General features: G+C 47.4%; 1 protein-coding gene and 1 pseudogene across 1 annotated transcript; both read left to right on the top strand.

The window, feature by feature from the left end:
• Nucleotides 1-940: 940 nt before the first annotated feature.
• On the top strand, nucleotides 941-1645 carry LOC146184602 (SKA complex subunit 1-like). The gene has a single exon (XM_084608590.1). The coding sequence runs from the start codon at nucleotides 941-943 to the stop codon at nucleotides 1643-1645; it is 705 nt and encodes a 234-aa protein (XP_084464716.1).
• Nucleotides 1646-12965: 11320 nt separating this feature from the next.
• Nucleotides 12966-16495, top strand: LOC146184601 (uncharacterized; annotated as a pseudogene).
• Nucleotides 16496-17548: the final 1053 nt, after the last annotated feature.

The raw sequence follows: 17548 nt of genomic DNA, 5'->3' as shown, positions 1-17548 counted from the left end.
GTTTCTCTTTGGAAGTCGTCTTCCTTTGTTTTGTATTTAGGCGCTTCGTTTCGTCGCCTCTTTGCTTTGAGGGCTGCCCAGCCACTTATAGCAGATTAAGAACCCCCCTTGCTGTCTGCCCTTTCGTGCTCGATGCCGTTATTTACCATGCATAGAAGCTCCGCAAGCTCTCCTGTAATACCGCAAGCTGAAAAAAACCTAGCCTAATGACCCGTCTTCCTACTTATTCTCTAAAAAGCATCTCAAATATTAGTTGCCTTTTTATTATCCGGAGTGTATGCGAATGACGGAATTGTGATAGCTCACTACTTATTTTCTTTGTGCGGTGTGACTGTTTCTAAATTTCGTGGATTCCACGACCCGTATATCTCTCAATCTTCTAAGCAGCAAACTTTTTATATCAGCTATCTATTACCCATTCGAAGGAGGGAAATTTGAATGATAGGACTTCTCCATGACGGTTCCCCTGCGAAGATACACCTAAGGCCACGTCGATGTTCTTTGTCCACCTGCTGTCGTTCATAGGCGATTTTTATTTTTTACTTATTAATTTATGCTATCGACACCAGTGGTGTTGGGAGCATTTGTTTTTCTTCGTTTCCTAGAACACGAATCGCCATAAATTCCTAACGAATTGGCGAAACCGCCTCAACATTTATAACGCAAAAAGCTATTTACCAACGCCCTCTTGATTTTCACTCAACCTGTGACGAAAACGAAGATGAAAACGCGAACGTGCGTGCACCCGGGGCTTACAACGTTCGAACATCGCTGGAAGCGGCGGCTGTTGCTCGTAAGTTGTCCGTCAGTTGTTGCATTCCCTCCCGACACACTACGCTAGCGTTACGTCCGTTATTTATCTGTTTCCGACCACTGGTCACTCTCTTCCTGCAGCCCGACACCATTCCAGACTCCGCGCCGAATGGCCGCGCTACCAAAGATGACCAGCGAGATGGACGACCTTAAAGAACGACTGCAATCACTTGATGTCCACGCCACACTGTCTCCGCTGCCACCCCATGCCACATGCTTGGTAAAAGAGACCAAAACAAATGTTCAGGCAGCTGTGAAGAGTCAGCAAAGGGTTCGGCTCGGTCAGTATGAGCAGTGCAGTGGTATACATGCCAACGATTTCTCGGACTTCCAGCAGCAGATAAAGCCTGCTCAATACAAGGAGGAATCGGTAGGCCCCCTCTTTCCTTCGTCGCCGGCCGACCAAGCAGCCGCTGCAGGGGCTGATCAACCGGACAAGGACTTGGCGCAGGGCGACAAAGTCTTGTCTTATCTGACAGTAGAAGAACTCGCCACATTACCCAGACACGTCCGTGGTCGTTTCACACTAGCCATGATAAACAAGCAGGTGGAAGACTTCAATCGAGTGCTCTCATACAAGTACGACCTGCTGGCACGGCCCAGGGCGCTCCTCACGAAGGCCGAATGGAAGAATGTTATCGCTTATTATCAGAGTGAAACGAAAGACACAAAAGACCTACGTTTCGTCACCGACGGCGAGCTGATCGAGGGCAGCTCCACCGCTTTCGAGACGGTTGCCGATGTGCTGTCTTTTATATCAGTGATGCGCCGCACTGGAAGGCTGCGGGAGATGAGAGGGCCGGCATGGATTGTACGATACATTATCATCTGAAAGATTGCGCCGCAGTGCTTTTAAAAATGTGTGTTTCTCTGTAAAAATACATCGTTGGCTCCCCACTCATCTTCGGTTTTTTCCATCCAGCAGAATTAGAATTTATGCTGTTCGTTCCTTTTCTAGAGGTTCTTAAACTCTTCCTCTCATGCAGTTCGGCCTGGAGAAGGCCAGGAGGAGTACTTGATGGTGATAACCGTTGAGAATATATTCACAGCCGAACACATATACAAATGTAAAACTATAAGTAGAAATCAATGTACAAAAAGAAAAAGTAGGCTGTGATTTAGCTATGGTTAACCCTAGTTGAACTGCGAAAGCAACGGCTGCATGGCTACGCTTGTGGTTAAGCGCTTGGTTTAGCTTTATTGTATAGACGATTTTAGTTTCGATGTCTGGGCACAGCCATCCTAGTTTGATGGTGGCGCCCCATATGAGCCAAATTGGGAAAGTCCGCTCCAGCTCCTCTTGATGCCATCTTGCGCTGTGCTGTGCGTGTTGATGCTGCGATCATCATCATGATCATCATCATCATCATCAGCCTGACTATACCCACTGCAGGGCGAAGGCCTCTCCCATATTTCTCCACTTAACCCGGTTCTGTGCTAGTTGCATCCACTTGACCCCTGCGAACTTCTTAATCTCATCCGCCCACCTAACTTTCTGCCGCCCCCTGCTACGCTCTCCTTCCCTTAGAATCCAGTTTGTTACCCTCAGTGACCATCGGTTATCCTCCCTTCGCACTACATGTCCTGCCCATGTCCATTTCTTCTTCTTAATTTCCACTAGAACGTCGGTAACTTGAGTTATTTCTTTGACCCACTGTTGTTGTGCCAGTGGGGTTATCACACAGTAGTCCACCGTCAACAGGGTTGTGCCAAGGAGTTGGTAACGCAGCGGTCGTCACCCGTTTCGTGAACGAGGGCTGTCAGCTCCCTGGGCGGTAGCGATGAATCCGAGTCGGCGTTGGTGAGATGAAAAAAAAAAAGCTTTATACACTATTTACAGGCATTTAAACAACGAGTTCGGCTCTGGGGCCGAAAGCTAACATGGCCGTACGCGACTGTTCTCGCGCAGCGACGGCCGGGGAGATTCCGCCGCGTCCGCACTGTCAGGGGGCGAACTGCTCCCGATGGACGCTAGTGACGAACTCACACTCGGTGTCTCGAACGGAAGCACTTGAGACTCCGTCGCCGAGAACCGTTGACGCTCAAAATGGTCCAATCCGACGGCAGCACTTTCGCAGGGCCAATGGGAGAGCTTGCTGCGCTCTCGCTTCAAATATGCCGCGGGGCGAGAAGGGTTTCACCGTCAGGGCCACTGCGCCGTGCTGTCTGGATGCTCAGCTCATGTTGAAACACGTCGCTTCTCTCCCTTTGGCACGGCTCACCTCCAGTGCACTGGTGCTTTACAGAGAAGTATCCGTATTTTGTGAAGGAGGCGTTAGCCGAAGAAGTTTGGCGTCCGGCTGAATTTCTGGGCGGCTTTGGCCGGGCACAATAGCACCCCCGCCATCAGACAATGCGCCGGGAAGACGAGCTCTCGGATGCCGGGCGCGCTCGTTCGCCAGGTTCCTCCAAGCTCACGTCCAGTGTCCGGGCGCCAGGTAGCCTCACGTGCCTCGTGTTCCATTCGCCAGGTCAGGATCTCTGCCGACAGCCTTGTTGCCGGGGCACGCCGATCAACTTCGCTCAGGTCGCTCCGATGCCCTTGCCACTCGCCACTGGTAACGGTAGACTTTTCTGCGGCTTGCAAAACCGACCGACAACAGGCAACACCCAACACAAGCAAGTACCCTCGGTCACCCTTCAAACACCAGACAGAGGCAAAATTTTCAAATTCAGTTAGCTAAATGGTTGTCCCATTTTTGCTCCCACTACAACAAGAGACAAGTGTATAGGATGCAGTACACAAGGTTCAAACAACAATTTTGCACATTAATGATACATTAAATAGTAGGGAAAGTAATAATCAGTAATCAGTAATAATCAGTAATCAGTAATAATCAGTCCTTGAAATCACTTGGACCGTAGACCATAACTGAGGAAGCAAGGAGGTCATTCAATTTTGCCCCGATCTGCCTACAGCATTAGCGTTGGCGATGAAACGCTCGTCTTAGGTAGCTATGTCTCAAATGCATGACTGAAAGCATCCGAGTTCGCATTGTGCTGCTCTCTTCAAGCGGCAGAATGCGTAGCAGTATTCGGGCGGTTTGGCTCTCCTCCCTCCGCTACAGCCTCGGCTGTCCATTTCTCTACGAGACCTTTCTTTCCACTTTGTGCGTGAAAGAACAGACATGCATAAGTTACTAGCTTTGTTGAACGATCTGTCTCGTTCCTTACGCTTTGCGCACCAATCGCGCATTTTCTCAGCACGGGTGCATTTGTGCCGCTGAGATCGCCGTTTCTTTTCCTTTCGCGATCGTTTGCGTTTTCTCACCTTTCGATGAGAACATTCTTTCATGCACCTTCCTTTCCGCTCTTTTCGGCGGCAGCACTTGAATTTTTGCTTTCTTTCTTTTTGTGCCAGCTCTTTCAAGCTGCCCGTAACCGGAGCTAGTATGGCGCCGACATCGTCGGAGTGCGGCGCCGCGCCTGCATCGCGGCCAGCAGCGCATGACTCACTGCCAGTCGCGTCCCAACAAGGACAAGGCTCGCTCACGCCAGCCCCCGAGCTAGGCATATCCTCTGCAGGCTCGCCACTCAAGTTACTCTGATCCGCCGGTGTGCCGCATCGCTCAGCGCTAACCGCCGCACGATCAAGGTCGTCTGATAGCTGGGGCGTTTCGGATCGCGTGAGGTCCATGTTCGCACTACGGTTATTGTTTTCGCCAATACAATTGAGCGCGTCAGGACACGAAACATGGCTCCTGTCTAGTCGCTCGCTGTTGACTTCACAGGTGTGGTTCTCGACAGCGTACGCGTCATGGGTTTGCCTTCGCTGTTCACCACTCGTGGGCTGCGCAGTTTCCATGAGCGCCACTTCGTTTTTCCGCGAGTGATGATCTATGACAACGCTGATCTCGGGCATCGCCAATTTGTCGTCTCCTAGCCTGACTACATCTCCGCCACGCTTTACAACTTCTGCTTCTGAGTTGTCAGGTGGTTCATTTGCTGCCAATTCCCCACTCTCGATTGGTGGAACTGTATCCTCCTACAGCTACTTGGGTCGGCGTGCAGTTCACCTCGCTGGGCAGCGTCACTTCTTACTTCGCACCGATTAAGCCTGCGCTAACCGTCTCGACCAACGTAACACAATACTCATCTGTTCGAGGCTCGGTCGGCTCTCTACTGCGGTCACGTTGCTCGGCCGCTTCCCCAAGCTGTTTCTCACACTCCGGTGCAAGTTGGATTTGCTCCGGAACTTCCGCACTGTCTAGCCATTCGCCTACAGCGGCTTTCAACTGATACGCCAAATCGAAGAATGTTTTAGTACAGTTTTCCTCTCGTTGATACCTGTCCCTAAGTTACATTGGTGACAGCCGATGTCTTTTCAGTAAAGACTCTTTCAGGCAATCTTAGCTTTTCAAATCAACGTCTATCACGCGCTTGATTTCTTCCGACGCCTCAGCGGAGAGAAGAGCTACCAACTTCTGCGCCCAACTATCTCGCTCTAAGCGTTTACTTCTACAGACACTCTCGAAGTCTGCCAAATAATCTGCCATATCCTCGGCGATGAGGAACCGTGGCGTACCGTCTCGCGGTATTGAACCGTTACACTGAATGGCATTGAAAGCTTTAATCTTTTCCACGCTCATTCTATGGGCTGTAATCTCCAGCTGCATCAGTTTCCTTACGCGGGCGTCCTCTTTCTCGTGACGTTCCCTACGTTCACGATCTTCTTTCTCGCGACGTTCTCAACGTTCACGATCTTCTTTCTCGCGACGTTCTCTACGTTCACGATCCTCTTTCTCGTGACGTTCACGTTCCTCTTTCTCGCGACGTTCCTTCTCCTCTTTCTCGCGACGTTCCTTCTCCCGCTTATGGCGTTCTAGCTTTTCACGCTCATCGCGCTCTTGGAGCTCTAGCTTTTTACGCTCCTCGCGCTTTTGGAGTTCTAGCCTTTTGGCTTCCTCCTTCTCTTTTCTCTCTTGAATATCATCCCAGGCCTCTGCGGCTTCCTCAACCGTCACTTTCTCTGCCTGCAAGATCTCAAGAATATCCTTTTTTCTTTTTGTTGAGCCTCAATCGATGCCCAACTCCTCACAAATTTGGAGAAGTTCTTTGACCTTGTAACTCTCCATCTTTTACACCGGCCTCTTGTTGTTTGCCTTTTTAGAATAGTGTACTATACGTTCGCTATCTCGCTCCTAGCAAGAGATGCGCAAGCCTTTCTCACACTGATTCCCCTCTTAGCATTCCTTGGTTTTCAAAACACTTCCTGTAGGCTTGAAACGCGCAAGGTTAACACAATGCTATGCTCAGCCTTTCTCTAAGCTACCCTGTGTGTTAGAGAAGTCTGGCGTTTGAGGGAAACTTCAGGTACTCACCGCGCCGAGGTGCCTGACGCCGGTCAATCCCGCAGCTGCCATCCAATGTTGTGCCAGTGGATCCCGCAGCTGCCACTAATGTTGTGCCAGTGGGGTTATCACACAGTAGCCCACCGTCAACAGGGTTGTGCCAAGGAGTTGGTAACGCAGCGCTCGTGACCCGTTTCGTGAACGAGGGCTGTCAGCTCCCTGGGCGGTAGCGATGAATCCGAGTCGGCGTTGGTGAGATGAAGAAAAAGCTTTATACACTATTTACAGGCATTTAAACAACGAGTTCGGCTCTGGGGCCGAAAGCTAACATAGCCGTACGCGACTGTTCTCGCGCAGCGACGGCCGGGGAGATTCTGCCGCGTCCGCACTGTCAGGGGGCGAACTGCTCCCGATGGACGCTAGTGACGAACTCACACTCGGAGTCTCGAACGGAAGCACTTGAGACTCCGTCGCCGAGAACCGTTGACGCTCAAAATGGTCCAGTCCGACGGCAGCACTTTCGCAGGGCCAATGGGAGAGCTTGCTGCGCTCTCGCTTCAAATATGCCGCGGGGCGAGAAGGGTTTCACCGTCAGGGCCACGGCGCCGTGCTGTCTGGATGCTCAGCTCATGCTGAAACACGTCGCTTCTCTCCCTTTGGCACGGCTCACCTCCGGTGCACTGGTGCTTTACAGAGAAGTATCCGTATTTTGTGAAGGAGGCGTTAGCCGAAGAAGTTTGGCGTCCGGCTGAATTTCTGGGCGGCTTTGGCCGGGCACAACACTGTGCACGCTTCCTATCTCTTAATGTTACCCCTACCATTTTTCGTTCCATAGCCCCTGAGTTGTTCTCAACTTAAGTAGAACTATCTTGGTCAGCCTCCACGTTTCAGCCCCATAGGTGAGTACAGGCAAGATGCAACTATTGTATACTTTCCTCTTGAGCGATACCGGTAAGCTGCTAGTCATAATCTGCGATTGCTTGCCAAATGCCCTCATTCCCAATCCTATTCTTCTTGTTATTTCCTTTTCATGGTCCGGATCTGTGGTGACTACCTGTCCTAAGTAGACATATTCGCCTGCTACTTCCAGTACTTCGCTACCTAATGTAAACTGGTGTTCCTTCCCGAGGCTGTTGAACATTACCTTAGTCTTCTGCATATTGATTTTCAAGCCTTCGTTTCTACTTTTCCTGTCTAGGTCATCAATCATTATTTGCAGTTCATCCCCCGAGTTGCTTAGCAAGGCAATGTCATCAGCAAATCGCAGATTACTGAGGTATTCTCCATCTACCCTTATCCCTAACTGCTCCCATTCCAAGTATCTGAATACTTCCTCTAAGCAAGCTGTGAATAGTATTTGGGAGATCGTGTCTCCTTGCCTAACACCTTTCTTTATGGGAATTTTGTTTCTTTATGCAGAACTATGGTTGCTGTGCAGCCAATATATTTATCTTCCAGCACTTTCACGTACGGCTCGTCTACCCCCTGATTACGCAATGCCTGCATCACCGCCGAGGTTTTAACTGAGTCAAATGCTTTTTCGTAATCAATGAATGCTATGTATAAGGGCTGGTTATAATCCGAGCATTTTTCTATCACCTGATTGATGGTATGGATATGATCGATAGTAGAGTACCATTTCCGAAACCCTGCTTGATCCTTTGCTTGATTGAAGTCTAAGGGTGTCCTGCTTCTATTAGCGATTACCTTAGTAAATACCTTATACGTAACAGACAGTAAGCTGATTGGTCTGTAATTTTAAAGTCCTTAGAGTCCCCTTTCTTATGAATGAGGATAATGTTTGCATTCTTCCATGGTTCCGGTACCGTCGATGGCACCAGGCACTGCGTGTACAGGGTGGCCAGTTTTTCTAGCACGATATCTCCCCCTTCAGCAAATCTGTAGTTATCTGATCCTCTCCAGCTGATTTCTCCTTATTCAGTTTCTTATGCTTTCTTGACCTCGTCCTTCGTCACTGGTGGAACGTATGACTGCTTTTCCCTGCCGCCAATCTCGTTACGGTCCTGACTACTTTGGCTACTGCAGAGATCTGTATAGAACTCCTCGGCTACTTCGACTCTCTTGTTCATATTCGTGATGACGTTGCCCGCCTTGTCCCTTATCGCATACATCTGCTGCGATGTGGCAGTGTAAAAGTGCTGTTTCGTGGTGCTCGTGAGAGCTATCCGACACCTTGGTGCTATTTTGTGCTTTGTTTGAGCACGCCAGCAAACCGTATATGATCCGTTTGGCATGGCGGTATGCAGCTGTTGAAAACAGCACTAATAGCCGCGGCGACTGCGAAGGACGGTGCTCCGCTTCGCAGGCCGAACTCGTCAGAGTTAACTGTGAGAATGTGTCTGTTGTATCTTTCACGATACATGTATTTTCAATTATATTTTGTAATCACAATGGTAACTGCACACACAAATACACAGCAAATGAACCGTACGGGCAGCTGCCGAACGAGGAATACAGATACTCAAAGACGTTTTCCATCCATCGCCGCATTGATTTAACAAGAAGTGCGACTCATTTTATGTCTTGTATTTCCTCTCGACAAGGCATATTTACATTAAATGTTGCGCTGTTTTCATTTCGCATTAAAGGCACGTGCTGCGTTTATCGCGGTTACGCCGCTAACCGCTCCTATCGCGAACCGAGCCTGGCGAATGTATGCGTGTCTGTGGTGCGCCGACAACCTGGTGCGAAAAGCATACGATCGAGCTGTCCTGCATCAACAATGTATACAATCAAGTTAAACCATGGTTTAAGGACAGCATGTAAAAGAAGTAGTGTCTAAAGTACCATCCGTCGGCGTTTTTATGCAGCCTTGGTGTACGTCCGGCATCGCAGCAACGTCGTATTCCCGTCCCGTATTATAAGCCTCGTTTGAGCTACGTATTGTTGAGAAAAACGTCAAAAAATGTGCACTCTCAGTTGCACCATGAACGAAGACGACAAATTAGCAGCACATACAGCAGCGCTTATGAAAGGCCCGCTGGCGCGGCGGACGACGGCATTATCGCCGAGCGCTACTCCCTAGTCGTCGCTAGGCCTAAATTGTTTCGCATCGAAGGCACATCCGACGGCGCTTTGTAATTGCTGAGCGCTGGATGAATGGTCACTCATGGAACTGTCTTACTGCCGATCGCATTGTATCAGTAAAAGAAAGATGTAAATTTCGGTGATGCCTTAACAACGGAGCCAGCGTGCAGACGATGAGCGGCAGTGTGTTGCGAAACTTCTTTGTATTGCAATTATTAATAACACTGTATGGCTCTCAAATCCGCAAGAAATATTTTTTTGCTGCCGGCTTATGTTTAAGTGAAGAACAGATTTTAGCATGCTGTTTTTTGCGCTGGCGGGAGAGATCCACCGTATCGTTGGCGCGGAGGGCTTGCGGGAAGCACGGCCTGCCCGGCGTGCGTGTTTACTACGGCGGAGGAAGTAAAATGGGCATCAATTCGTGACTCCATCATTGCTACCAAATATGATGGCTTATACCAAACGTGCATAGGTGAGGTAAATAAGGATAGTCTGGAAAGCGGTGAAGCAGAAACATATTACAGCCGCACTCGGACTGTCGTTGCATGCTTCCCGCATGCGCTTTCGGCAATCATCTTGCGATTTCTTTGACTCTGTGCAGTCCACGATGACGCATTGCTGTGCCGATAACATTGTCACTAAAAGGGCTGCTAATAAAGGTATTTAAGTCTCTCAAACGACAATATACCGAGGTGCAAGGCCGCTCTGCTATGCATGAAGCGTGCGAATGCATAGCCCACTCGGTACTAGCAACAATGGGCCGGCACAAGGAATCTGGTTAGAGAGTATTTTCCTCCTCTCCTGCTTGCTCTCGGTAAAACGGTCTATAGACAAGACAAATTGTTCGGGTAACGACTAGGCTTTTATTATCTATACCAAAGATGACGCTGCGATGTTCAGTGAAGTAGTGGGACTTGGCTTCCACTCGGCTGATGACGTGCTCTGTATCTGATGAGGCTCAGCGTAAAACCAAGTCTTATCTGCTTCCCAAATGTATGGTGCTTTGAGGCTGGTGCTGACTCCAGTTGAGTAGAAACCGCTCCTGTGCAGCTTGAACGAAGGCGGAGTTCTTGTCTTTATTAAAGTCCCCCGTCACAACCAACTCATTTTCAGTTCGGTTAGGCATTCCAGTAGCCAGAACGTCCAATGCAGTTTCTATGCTGGCATGGGGAGATATATACACCCCGGTTGCTACGGGGTTTGCACGAAACAAGACAATGTCGAAACCCTGGCCGCTAGTCCCATGTAGTATTGCAAATGCGTTATCTCCCCCGCCTTCTAGTCCCTGCGCTTTCAGAATCCCTTTGTTCTTCTCCCCCTGCCGACAACCCCTCTTAAGGACGGCCTCCTCCTCACTCCTTGGAACATTGGAGAGGGCTGGGATGGGATGGGCAGGGGAGAAGGGAGGCAAGGGGAGGGGCTCGGGCGGGCGTGTTACGCTCTTTTGCTTTTTGTTAGTGTCGGTTAGTTTGTTTCGACCCTGCGGGCATAGACCGCTCGCGGAGGAGATAAGGAGCGCCGATAGCGCCCATTCGTGCGACTATTTGATGGCGTGGTGTCCATGTCACACTCAAGAAAGTGGAAGCTACTTTTCAAAAGTGCTTTAATCCAATTTTCAAGGAATGTGAGTTGTCAAATATGCAATTCGTATATCATTGTCATTTCTTAAAATACACAGTTCTGTTCCTAAGCAATAATAATTCATTAATTTCAGAAATACTGCCAGCCTTCACAGAAGGCCTTAGGCAGGAGTGGGATTACATGCATTGTTAAAGAATAAAATGCACAGCAGAAAACACGGCTTACAATGTTCGCAAAAGAGCTGTCTGTAATATTAAATCGCGAAGAAAAGCAAGAAAAAAATAGAAAGATGGCGCCACCAGCAACGGTACTGGCGGCGGCACCTCATGCTGCTTACAACAACTGAAACCTTCTGTCAAAAACGTTCGGCCCCTCGTCTCCTGCTTCAGAGTTGTAAGCAGCACGAGCTAGCGCCACCAGTACCATCGATGGGGCAGCGGCTCGTCTGGTGTTGTCGCCGCCGCATAAGATGGGAACATCTGACTTCTTTTGATCGAATCAGGCAAGTACTCCAAACAAATTTAGTATTAAAAGATACTAGCGACAAAATGTCCCTTCTGTACAAAATTTGAACTGCGAGGATTCCACGCTTTAGCTGGGAGAAGCATTCTACATCACGTCTCTAATTGTTCAACGCGCTTATTTTTCGCACCTCATGATACTGCGCCTAGGAAGGAGCAGGCTGCTTGTTTCTCGTAGTCATTGTTTGAAGTTTTTATTGTCCACCTGCTTTTGGGACGGCGTAAGTGGTGAAGAATTGGTGTCTCCTTGCGCTCCTCTTAGTTTTTTTTTTTTTTTTTTGCAGCTGTTGGCGTGGAAGCAACGCCGCGAGAAGCACCGCCTCGACACTAGCAAGTTGTCGGTCTGCGTGCGCTGGCGCGGTGCGCCCTCAGTCATGCGTCGTCCCTTAAACCTGGGGAGTCTAAGGGAAACGCCCTGTACCGCCGGGCAGTACTCCCGACCTGCAGCAACGAGACGCTGTTCGCATCCTGGTCCATGCAACTGGGAGATGCTAGTCCCGACGTTGCGGTAATGCGTTGCTATTCGCCGTGTGTAATCGATAGGTGGCCGCAACAATCAGGGATCATTCAAAAAGGGTCACAATTTCCTGTAGTCACTTGTACATCTGTGTAGCTCATTGGCCAGCGAGCGAGAAAAGCATGATCACGATGCCATTTCGCTCGTGCTGGTTACCTTGCGTAACCAAAAATAGGGCCATGCAGTACGTTCGTACTCTAAGAGCATACTCTAGCTTTATTCGAATGTATGGTAGATAATAGTTTCAAATTTTGGCGACCTCTAGATCTGAGCTCAAAACGCGAAGCTTGGGTGAAAGCGGATACATTGTACTCCACGACCAGGTCATTCAGAAATATACAGTTGCACCGATTTCGCCAATATAACGATTTCAAAAAGTCCTACCCCAGGTGAAAATTTTCTACTGGTATTCTACTGGTTCCAGTGGTAGTGGTTTACTGCCAGATTCCCAGTGCCCACTGATCCATTGGCTACTGGAACCATTGGCTACTCGAACCATTGGCTACTGGAACCATTGGGTACTGGAACCATTGGCTAGAAAACATTGTCTACTGGAACCAGTTGCTGATGGTTCCGGCAAATAGTCACACAAAAAGCTAGGAAACAGGTGAAATAAATTATATGGCTTATTTTCCTACTCTAGGAGCTAGGTCCAGGCTGAATACCACTTAATTAGTGACCAGCTAGCTGTCGTAGGTTGGTTCAGTTGGCCGACTGTACCACACACATATTTACAGGCTTGCGTAGCTTGGCTTTCAGGATGTCCTGAATTTTCTCTGAAAGAATGCGGGTCAACCCGTTCTCGGTGCAGGCAATATCCACTGCCCTCAGGGCAGCCCAGTGCTTGAGTGTTGCTACAAGGAGAGAATTCAATTTTTAGTATTACAAGTCACAGATGCCATATCAGTTGAACTAGCACTGTTGTGTTGTTCAACAATAGAAAACTTGTACTGCTGAACAAATGTCTGCAGCTGCCCAAATTTACAAAAGAGGTCCCCAAATCCAGCGGTCATGCATGCCATTTTCTGCAGTCAAGCGTCACATGCACCCATGGGCCTCAGCAGGATTTTGTTGGGAGGAGAGGAGGTTCAAGAAACAATCCTCCTTCATGTTTTTTTTTCATTGGGGTCGAAACAAACATTCTAGAAAGTTTGTTACTGATCTCAGTGGGAAAATAAGGAAGCACAAGTGAAGATGGCTCGCAATGAGAGTGAGGGCAAGGGCTGGTGTGGCTTTGTGGTGGGGGGCAAGTGCTCCCTCTGCACCCCGTTGACAATGCCCAAGCATCTACCAGAGTAAAAATATATTTTGAAATGCACCACATTTGAATGTCAGCTGACACAGAGGTTTAGGGAAGAACTAGACATGCCTTTGCTAATAAGCTAGCATAGGTCTGCTCCACTAATATATGATTATCAAATTAAGTTGTAATAGCATTTCGCCAGCTTTCAATGACACAAGTTTCCCTGCTGTCAATGGGGGCTTGGGCTTCTCCCCTGATGCTTTTTCTTCGAATAAATTGCGGTCGTTACGCTCCTTTCCATTAGTGCATCAGCGCCCCATATGGCTTGGGCAGTGTCCTTGACCCTGCAAAATATTTTCTGCTGCAATTCTATTTATTATTATGCCTTTGGTGAGGTGGAACTGAAGAAATAAAAAAAATTAGTCATAGTTTACTTGAAGTAACACAAGAAAAAACGTAGCCAACAACTGAACACAAGCTAGATTGCATGAAAGCAGCTACTTTCAACAAGCAAATGTTTAAGATCAACAGCTGCACTCTAAGCAAAATAGAAGTGAACGTTCATCTGCTACATGTACCCCAAGTGGTGACCTCACACCACAGTGCCATGTCTGTGCCAGTGCAAGCCACCTAAATGCAAGTAAGTATGAAACTGTTTAATAAATGCACACTTTATGTAGTTTACAGTGCTCTGACACAGCGCTTGAGTAGTATGTGCTTCTTGATATTACTCTGGATAAAATGAATAACAATCATGATCTGCCCATCTACTGCTCTGCAACTGGCATAAACAGTAAGCAGAAAATTGAAGTAGTTATGATAAAATTAAAGGAGCCAACAGTCTACGTATCCAAGGTAAACGTATGGGGATTTTTTTGTAGTTCATTTTGTTCAGACGTGCATTGTATACGGTGCGGTTATTAAAGTCGTTCTCATTTTCTAGCGCGAAATCTTTAATATCACTCGCAGGGATGACATGAAGGCGGTTATCGTGATCACAAAGAAATCGCACAACAGCGAACATTGCTGCCTGGCAGGGTATCTCAGAAAACAAAGTACACAAAACACCTAGGCACAGCAAAAAGCACGTAACAAAGAACGAACCACCATAACAAGCATGGTCCATGGCATGGTACGATGGCGATGGCGATGAAGCCGTACAACACAGAGGGATGCTAATTTCAGAAAGAATGAGTAATACGTAAATAGTAATCGGTATTTTGAAAATTGCCATAACGCATCATAACTAAAAGAAGAGACGTTAGTTTAATAACTGCTTTATTGTGTGCATGAAAAAAAGGCTTTTGTGTTCCACATAGTGACACAGTCAGCAATACACATCCATCCAACCTAATCCAAGATACTGATTCAAGACCAGAAGGCAGGGTGGCAGCCATTTTTTTTTTCTATATCGGAGTCTTCCATGCTCGGAGAGTTGTCTGCATGCACGCACTTCTCGACGCGCAACATCGCCGTTCGCATGCAAATGTACTGGAGAGACTATGGGCCCTAGAAAGAAATACCTGAACCCAGGAAGCACCTCTTCCATTCCTGATTCAACCACACAATATCTTCATTGTTCAACCTGGCGGACGCAGGCATCGCCGGCACAACAGGCCACCTCGACCGACCACGGAGCCGATAGCGATGTTTACACTGGGCTTGCAAATGCGGCCGCTTCGGGAGCGGCATCAAGTAGTGATGTGCGGGTGCCGGCTAAGGTGCAGCTTGTTCAGGAGAATGTTGAGACTTCTCGAGAAGGTCATTTGTGTACCGAATCGATGGATGCAGCGTCTTCAACATCAACGTCAGCTGACGAGCCGCAGGAAGACAGTAACTTTTCTGCTGAAGATTTGCTTGCCCTCACAGTAAACTTTGTCTTGGAGTTCAAACTTCCGTGGAAGGAAGTGGAAGCCCTGCGAAGGTTAATAATGTATGTGCTTGCCCGGCATGACATTCCAGCAACTAAATACCGTTTCAAAAAGAGTGTCGAGGCTGAACTTTAAAGCGCCCGCTTCCATTTCTATTGTGGACACTGCATGAAGCATCTCGCGGAGACGACTGGCGATCTTGCTGAACGAAATGCGGTACGAGGAGTGTGCTCTGTGTGTGGGCATCCGTACAACGGTCAGAAGATGCTACAGGATGAACACTTCTTCTTGAATCTGCCTATTGCACACGTAATTTCATCTTTACTTTCGGAAAGTGATACTGCCGATGCACTCTACGGAAGACTTGGTTCGATTCACGATAGCCTCTTTGTTGAAAAGGATCGGATGTAAGTCATCACAGATGGCTACCTATACATAGAGCTCAGCCAGGAATTGTCTTCCAGAAATGGCATCACCCTTACTATAAATACAGATGGAAGTCCGGTTTTCAAATCCTCAAAAGTTTATGTGTGGCCAATCCAGATGACTGTGAATGAGCTGCCAGCACACATTAGGAAAAAAATGTGCTTGTGCCTGCACTTTGGTATGGACAAAAACACCCAGACATGACACTTGTGCTAAAGACATTTGTTGAACAAATGGATGATTTGTCTACTAATAGCATCACGTGGGCAGTGCACAATAAAATTGTACAGTCCAAGGTAAATCCCAACATTTTTTTTGCTGATGAAAAGGTGTTAAAGGGAGAGAAAGGCTATATTAAGCAACATTGAATAAACATTGTATCCGTTTATGAAAATCTTTTATGAGAAACTCATTTTATAAAAAATTTGGCAGAAATTGCACAGCTTAACTGTCAATCGATGTCTTGCATTGTGGAGTTATCAGTCTACAATTGTGGCTCTGTTAAACCCTGCTGATGCGCACGGCTTGAATAAAGGGGTGTCAGTCGGGTGTTAAAACTAAGGTGACTTAATTAGGGTATTGAGGCCCTGACAAAGACCCTTACAGTGAAACACTGCCACTGATATTGTACTTCTCCTTTTAACACGCTTGATTTAGTGCACCTCTCCCCAGAAGTTTGAGGCAAGATGGGTACTAATCGAAAAGGCACATTCTGCAGCTGATAGTAATGAGGGGGACCGCTTACTTCTACCATTTTGTGCAATGCCACCATCATCACTGCATTAGACTTTTATTTAGGGCGCAGTTCATTACTACCCATAATGCTCTTTACATGGCACTTAGTTTTTCTCCAGCCGATATGCAATGTGTCAAGAGGTATTGTGTTGAAAGGAACTTGAGTACTGTTGACAGAGGTACACAGCAAGGCTAGCAATAAAATTACAATTGTTTAGGTTTACACTACCTTGTGTTCTTATAGCAGTCAAAACGTTTTGATTTGTCCTTTGCTCATGTCGTAATTTTTAGTACGACAGTAAATGTTGTGCTTGCCTATATTGCAGGTGTACTGCTTCAGCTGCTGTGCTGATGCACCTGCACGTGCGGCCATGCAGCATATGACACAGTTCAACGGTTATTATGGCTGTGGATGGTGTTTGCACCCTGGGAAAACTATGAATGGTTAGTTTTTTTTTCCAAAAGAAGTAATGGCAATGGAATGCAGCATCTGCCCTCTGATGAGCAGCTCCAAGGGAAATTTGATTTTGTTCACATGGATTTCACAAACACTTCCTTTAGAACTTTTGTTTTTTTCACACCTCATTTCAGGAATAGAAAATGCATTGTATCAGGAGAATCATTATAATATTTTAAAATGAAGGTGCATACTCAGTGCCTCAATTACATGCATTAAGTAAGCTCACGGTTGCTGCAATCAGTGGCGTCACGAGGGGGGTCTGGTCTGCACCGGATGCAGCGCTCAGGGGGGTGCAGCTGGGCAGTGAGAGGGAGGGAGGTGTGTGGGGCTAAATTAATTAGTATTGTGTAAAGACGCGAAAAGGCGCGCATTGGTGCCGCTGAGACACTGACTGGCAACTGCGTTCTTCTCATAAAACGAATTATTCTGTTCTGAGGAGTGCTTGAAAACACATGCCTTAGTTTGTGCCAGACAATCCGCGCCATTATAACGTTGGCCCGGGACTGTGTACGTGCGTGTACCCTGGAAACACCACCATTAACTCGATGCCCATCGGACATCTCTGCGTGGGAACGTGTTACATGATGCCATCGCCTCTTTTTATGTGGAGTTCATGGAGGCCCACTGGCAGTCTCTCGGGCAGCCTTTTCTCTTTTGTGAGTCAGAGAGAATTTGTCAGAAGAGAAAGAAGAGCCACAAACTCTACTCCACTCACTATGTCTTCTTTGTCTCTTCTGAGAAATTCTCTCACGCATGAGAAGAATAATGTTGTGTAAATGCGCATACATACATACATACATACATACATACATACATACATACATACATACATACATACATACATACATACATACATACATACATACATACATACATACATACATACATACATACATACATACATACATACATACATACATACATACATACATACATACATACATACATACATACATACATACATACATACATACATACATACATACATACATACATACATACATACATACATACATACATACAAAATACTTTACTTCCATAT

Source organism: Amblyomma maculatum, chromosome 7 (genome assembly GCF_055883805.1).
Source record: "Amblyomma maculatum isolate TAMU_Amacu chromosome 7, ASM5588380v1, whole genome shotgun sequence".
Taxonomy (NCBI): domain Eukaryota; kingdom Metazoa; phylum Arthropoda; class Arachnida; order Ixodida; family Ixodidae; genus Amblyomma; species Amblyomma maculatum.
This window is presented reverse-complemented; position numbering and strand designations above follow the sequence as displayed.

What these genes read in the sequence shown, in the direction of transcription:
- LOC146184602 (XM_084608590.1), top strand. Translation starts at nt 941, where the DNA reads ATGACCAGCGAGATGGACGACCTTAAAGAACGACTGCAATCACTTGAT.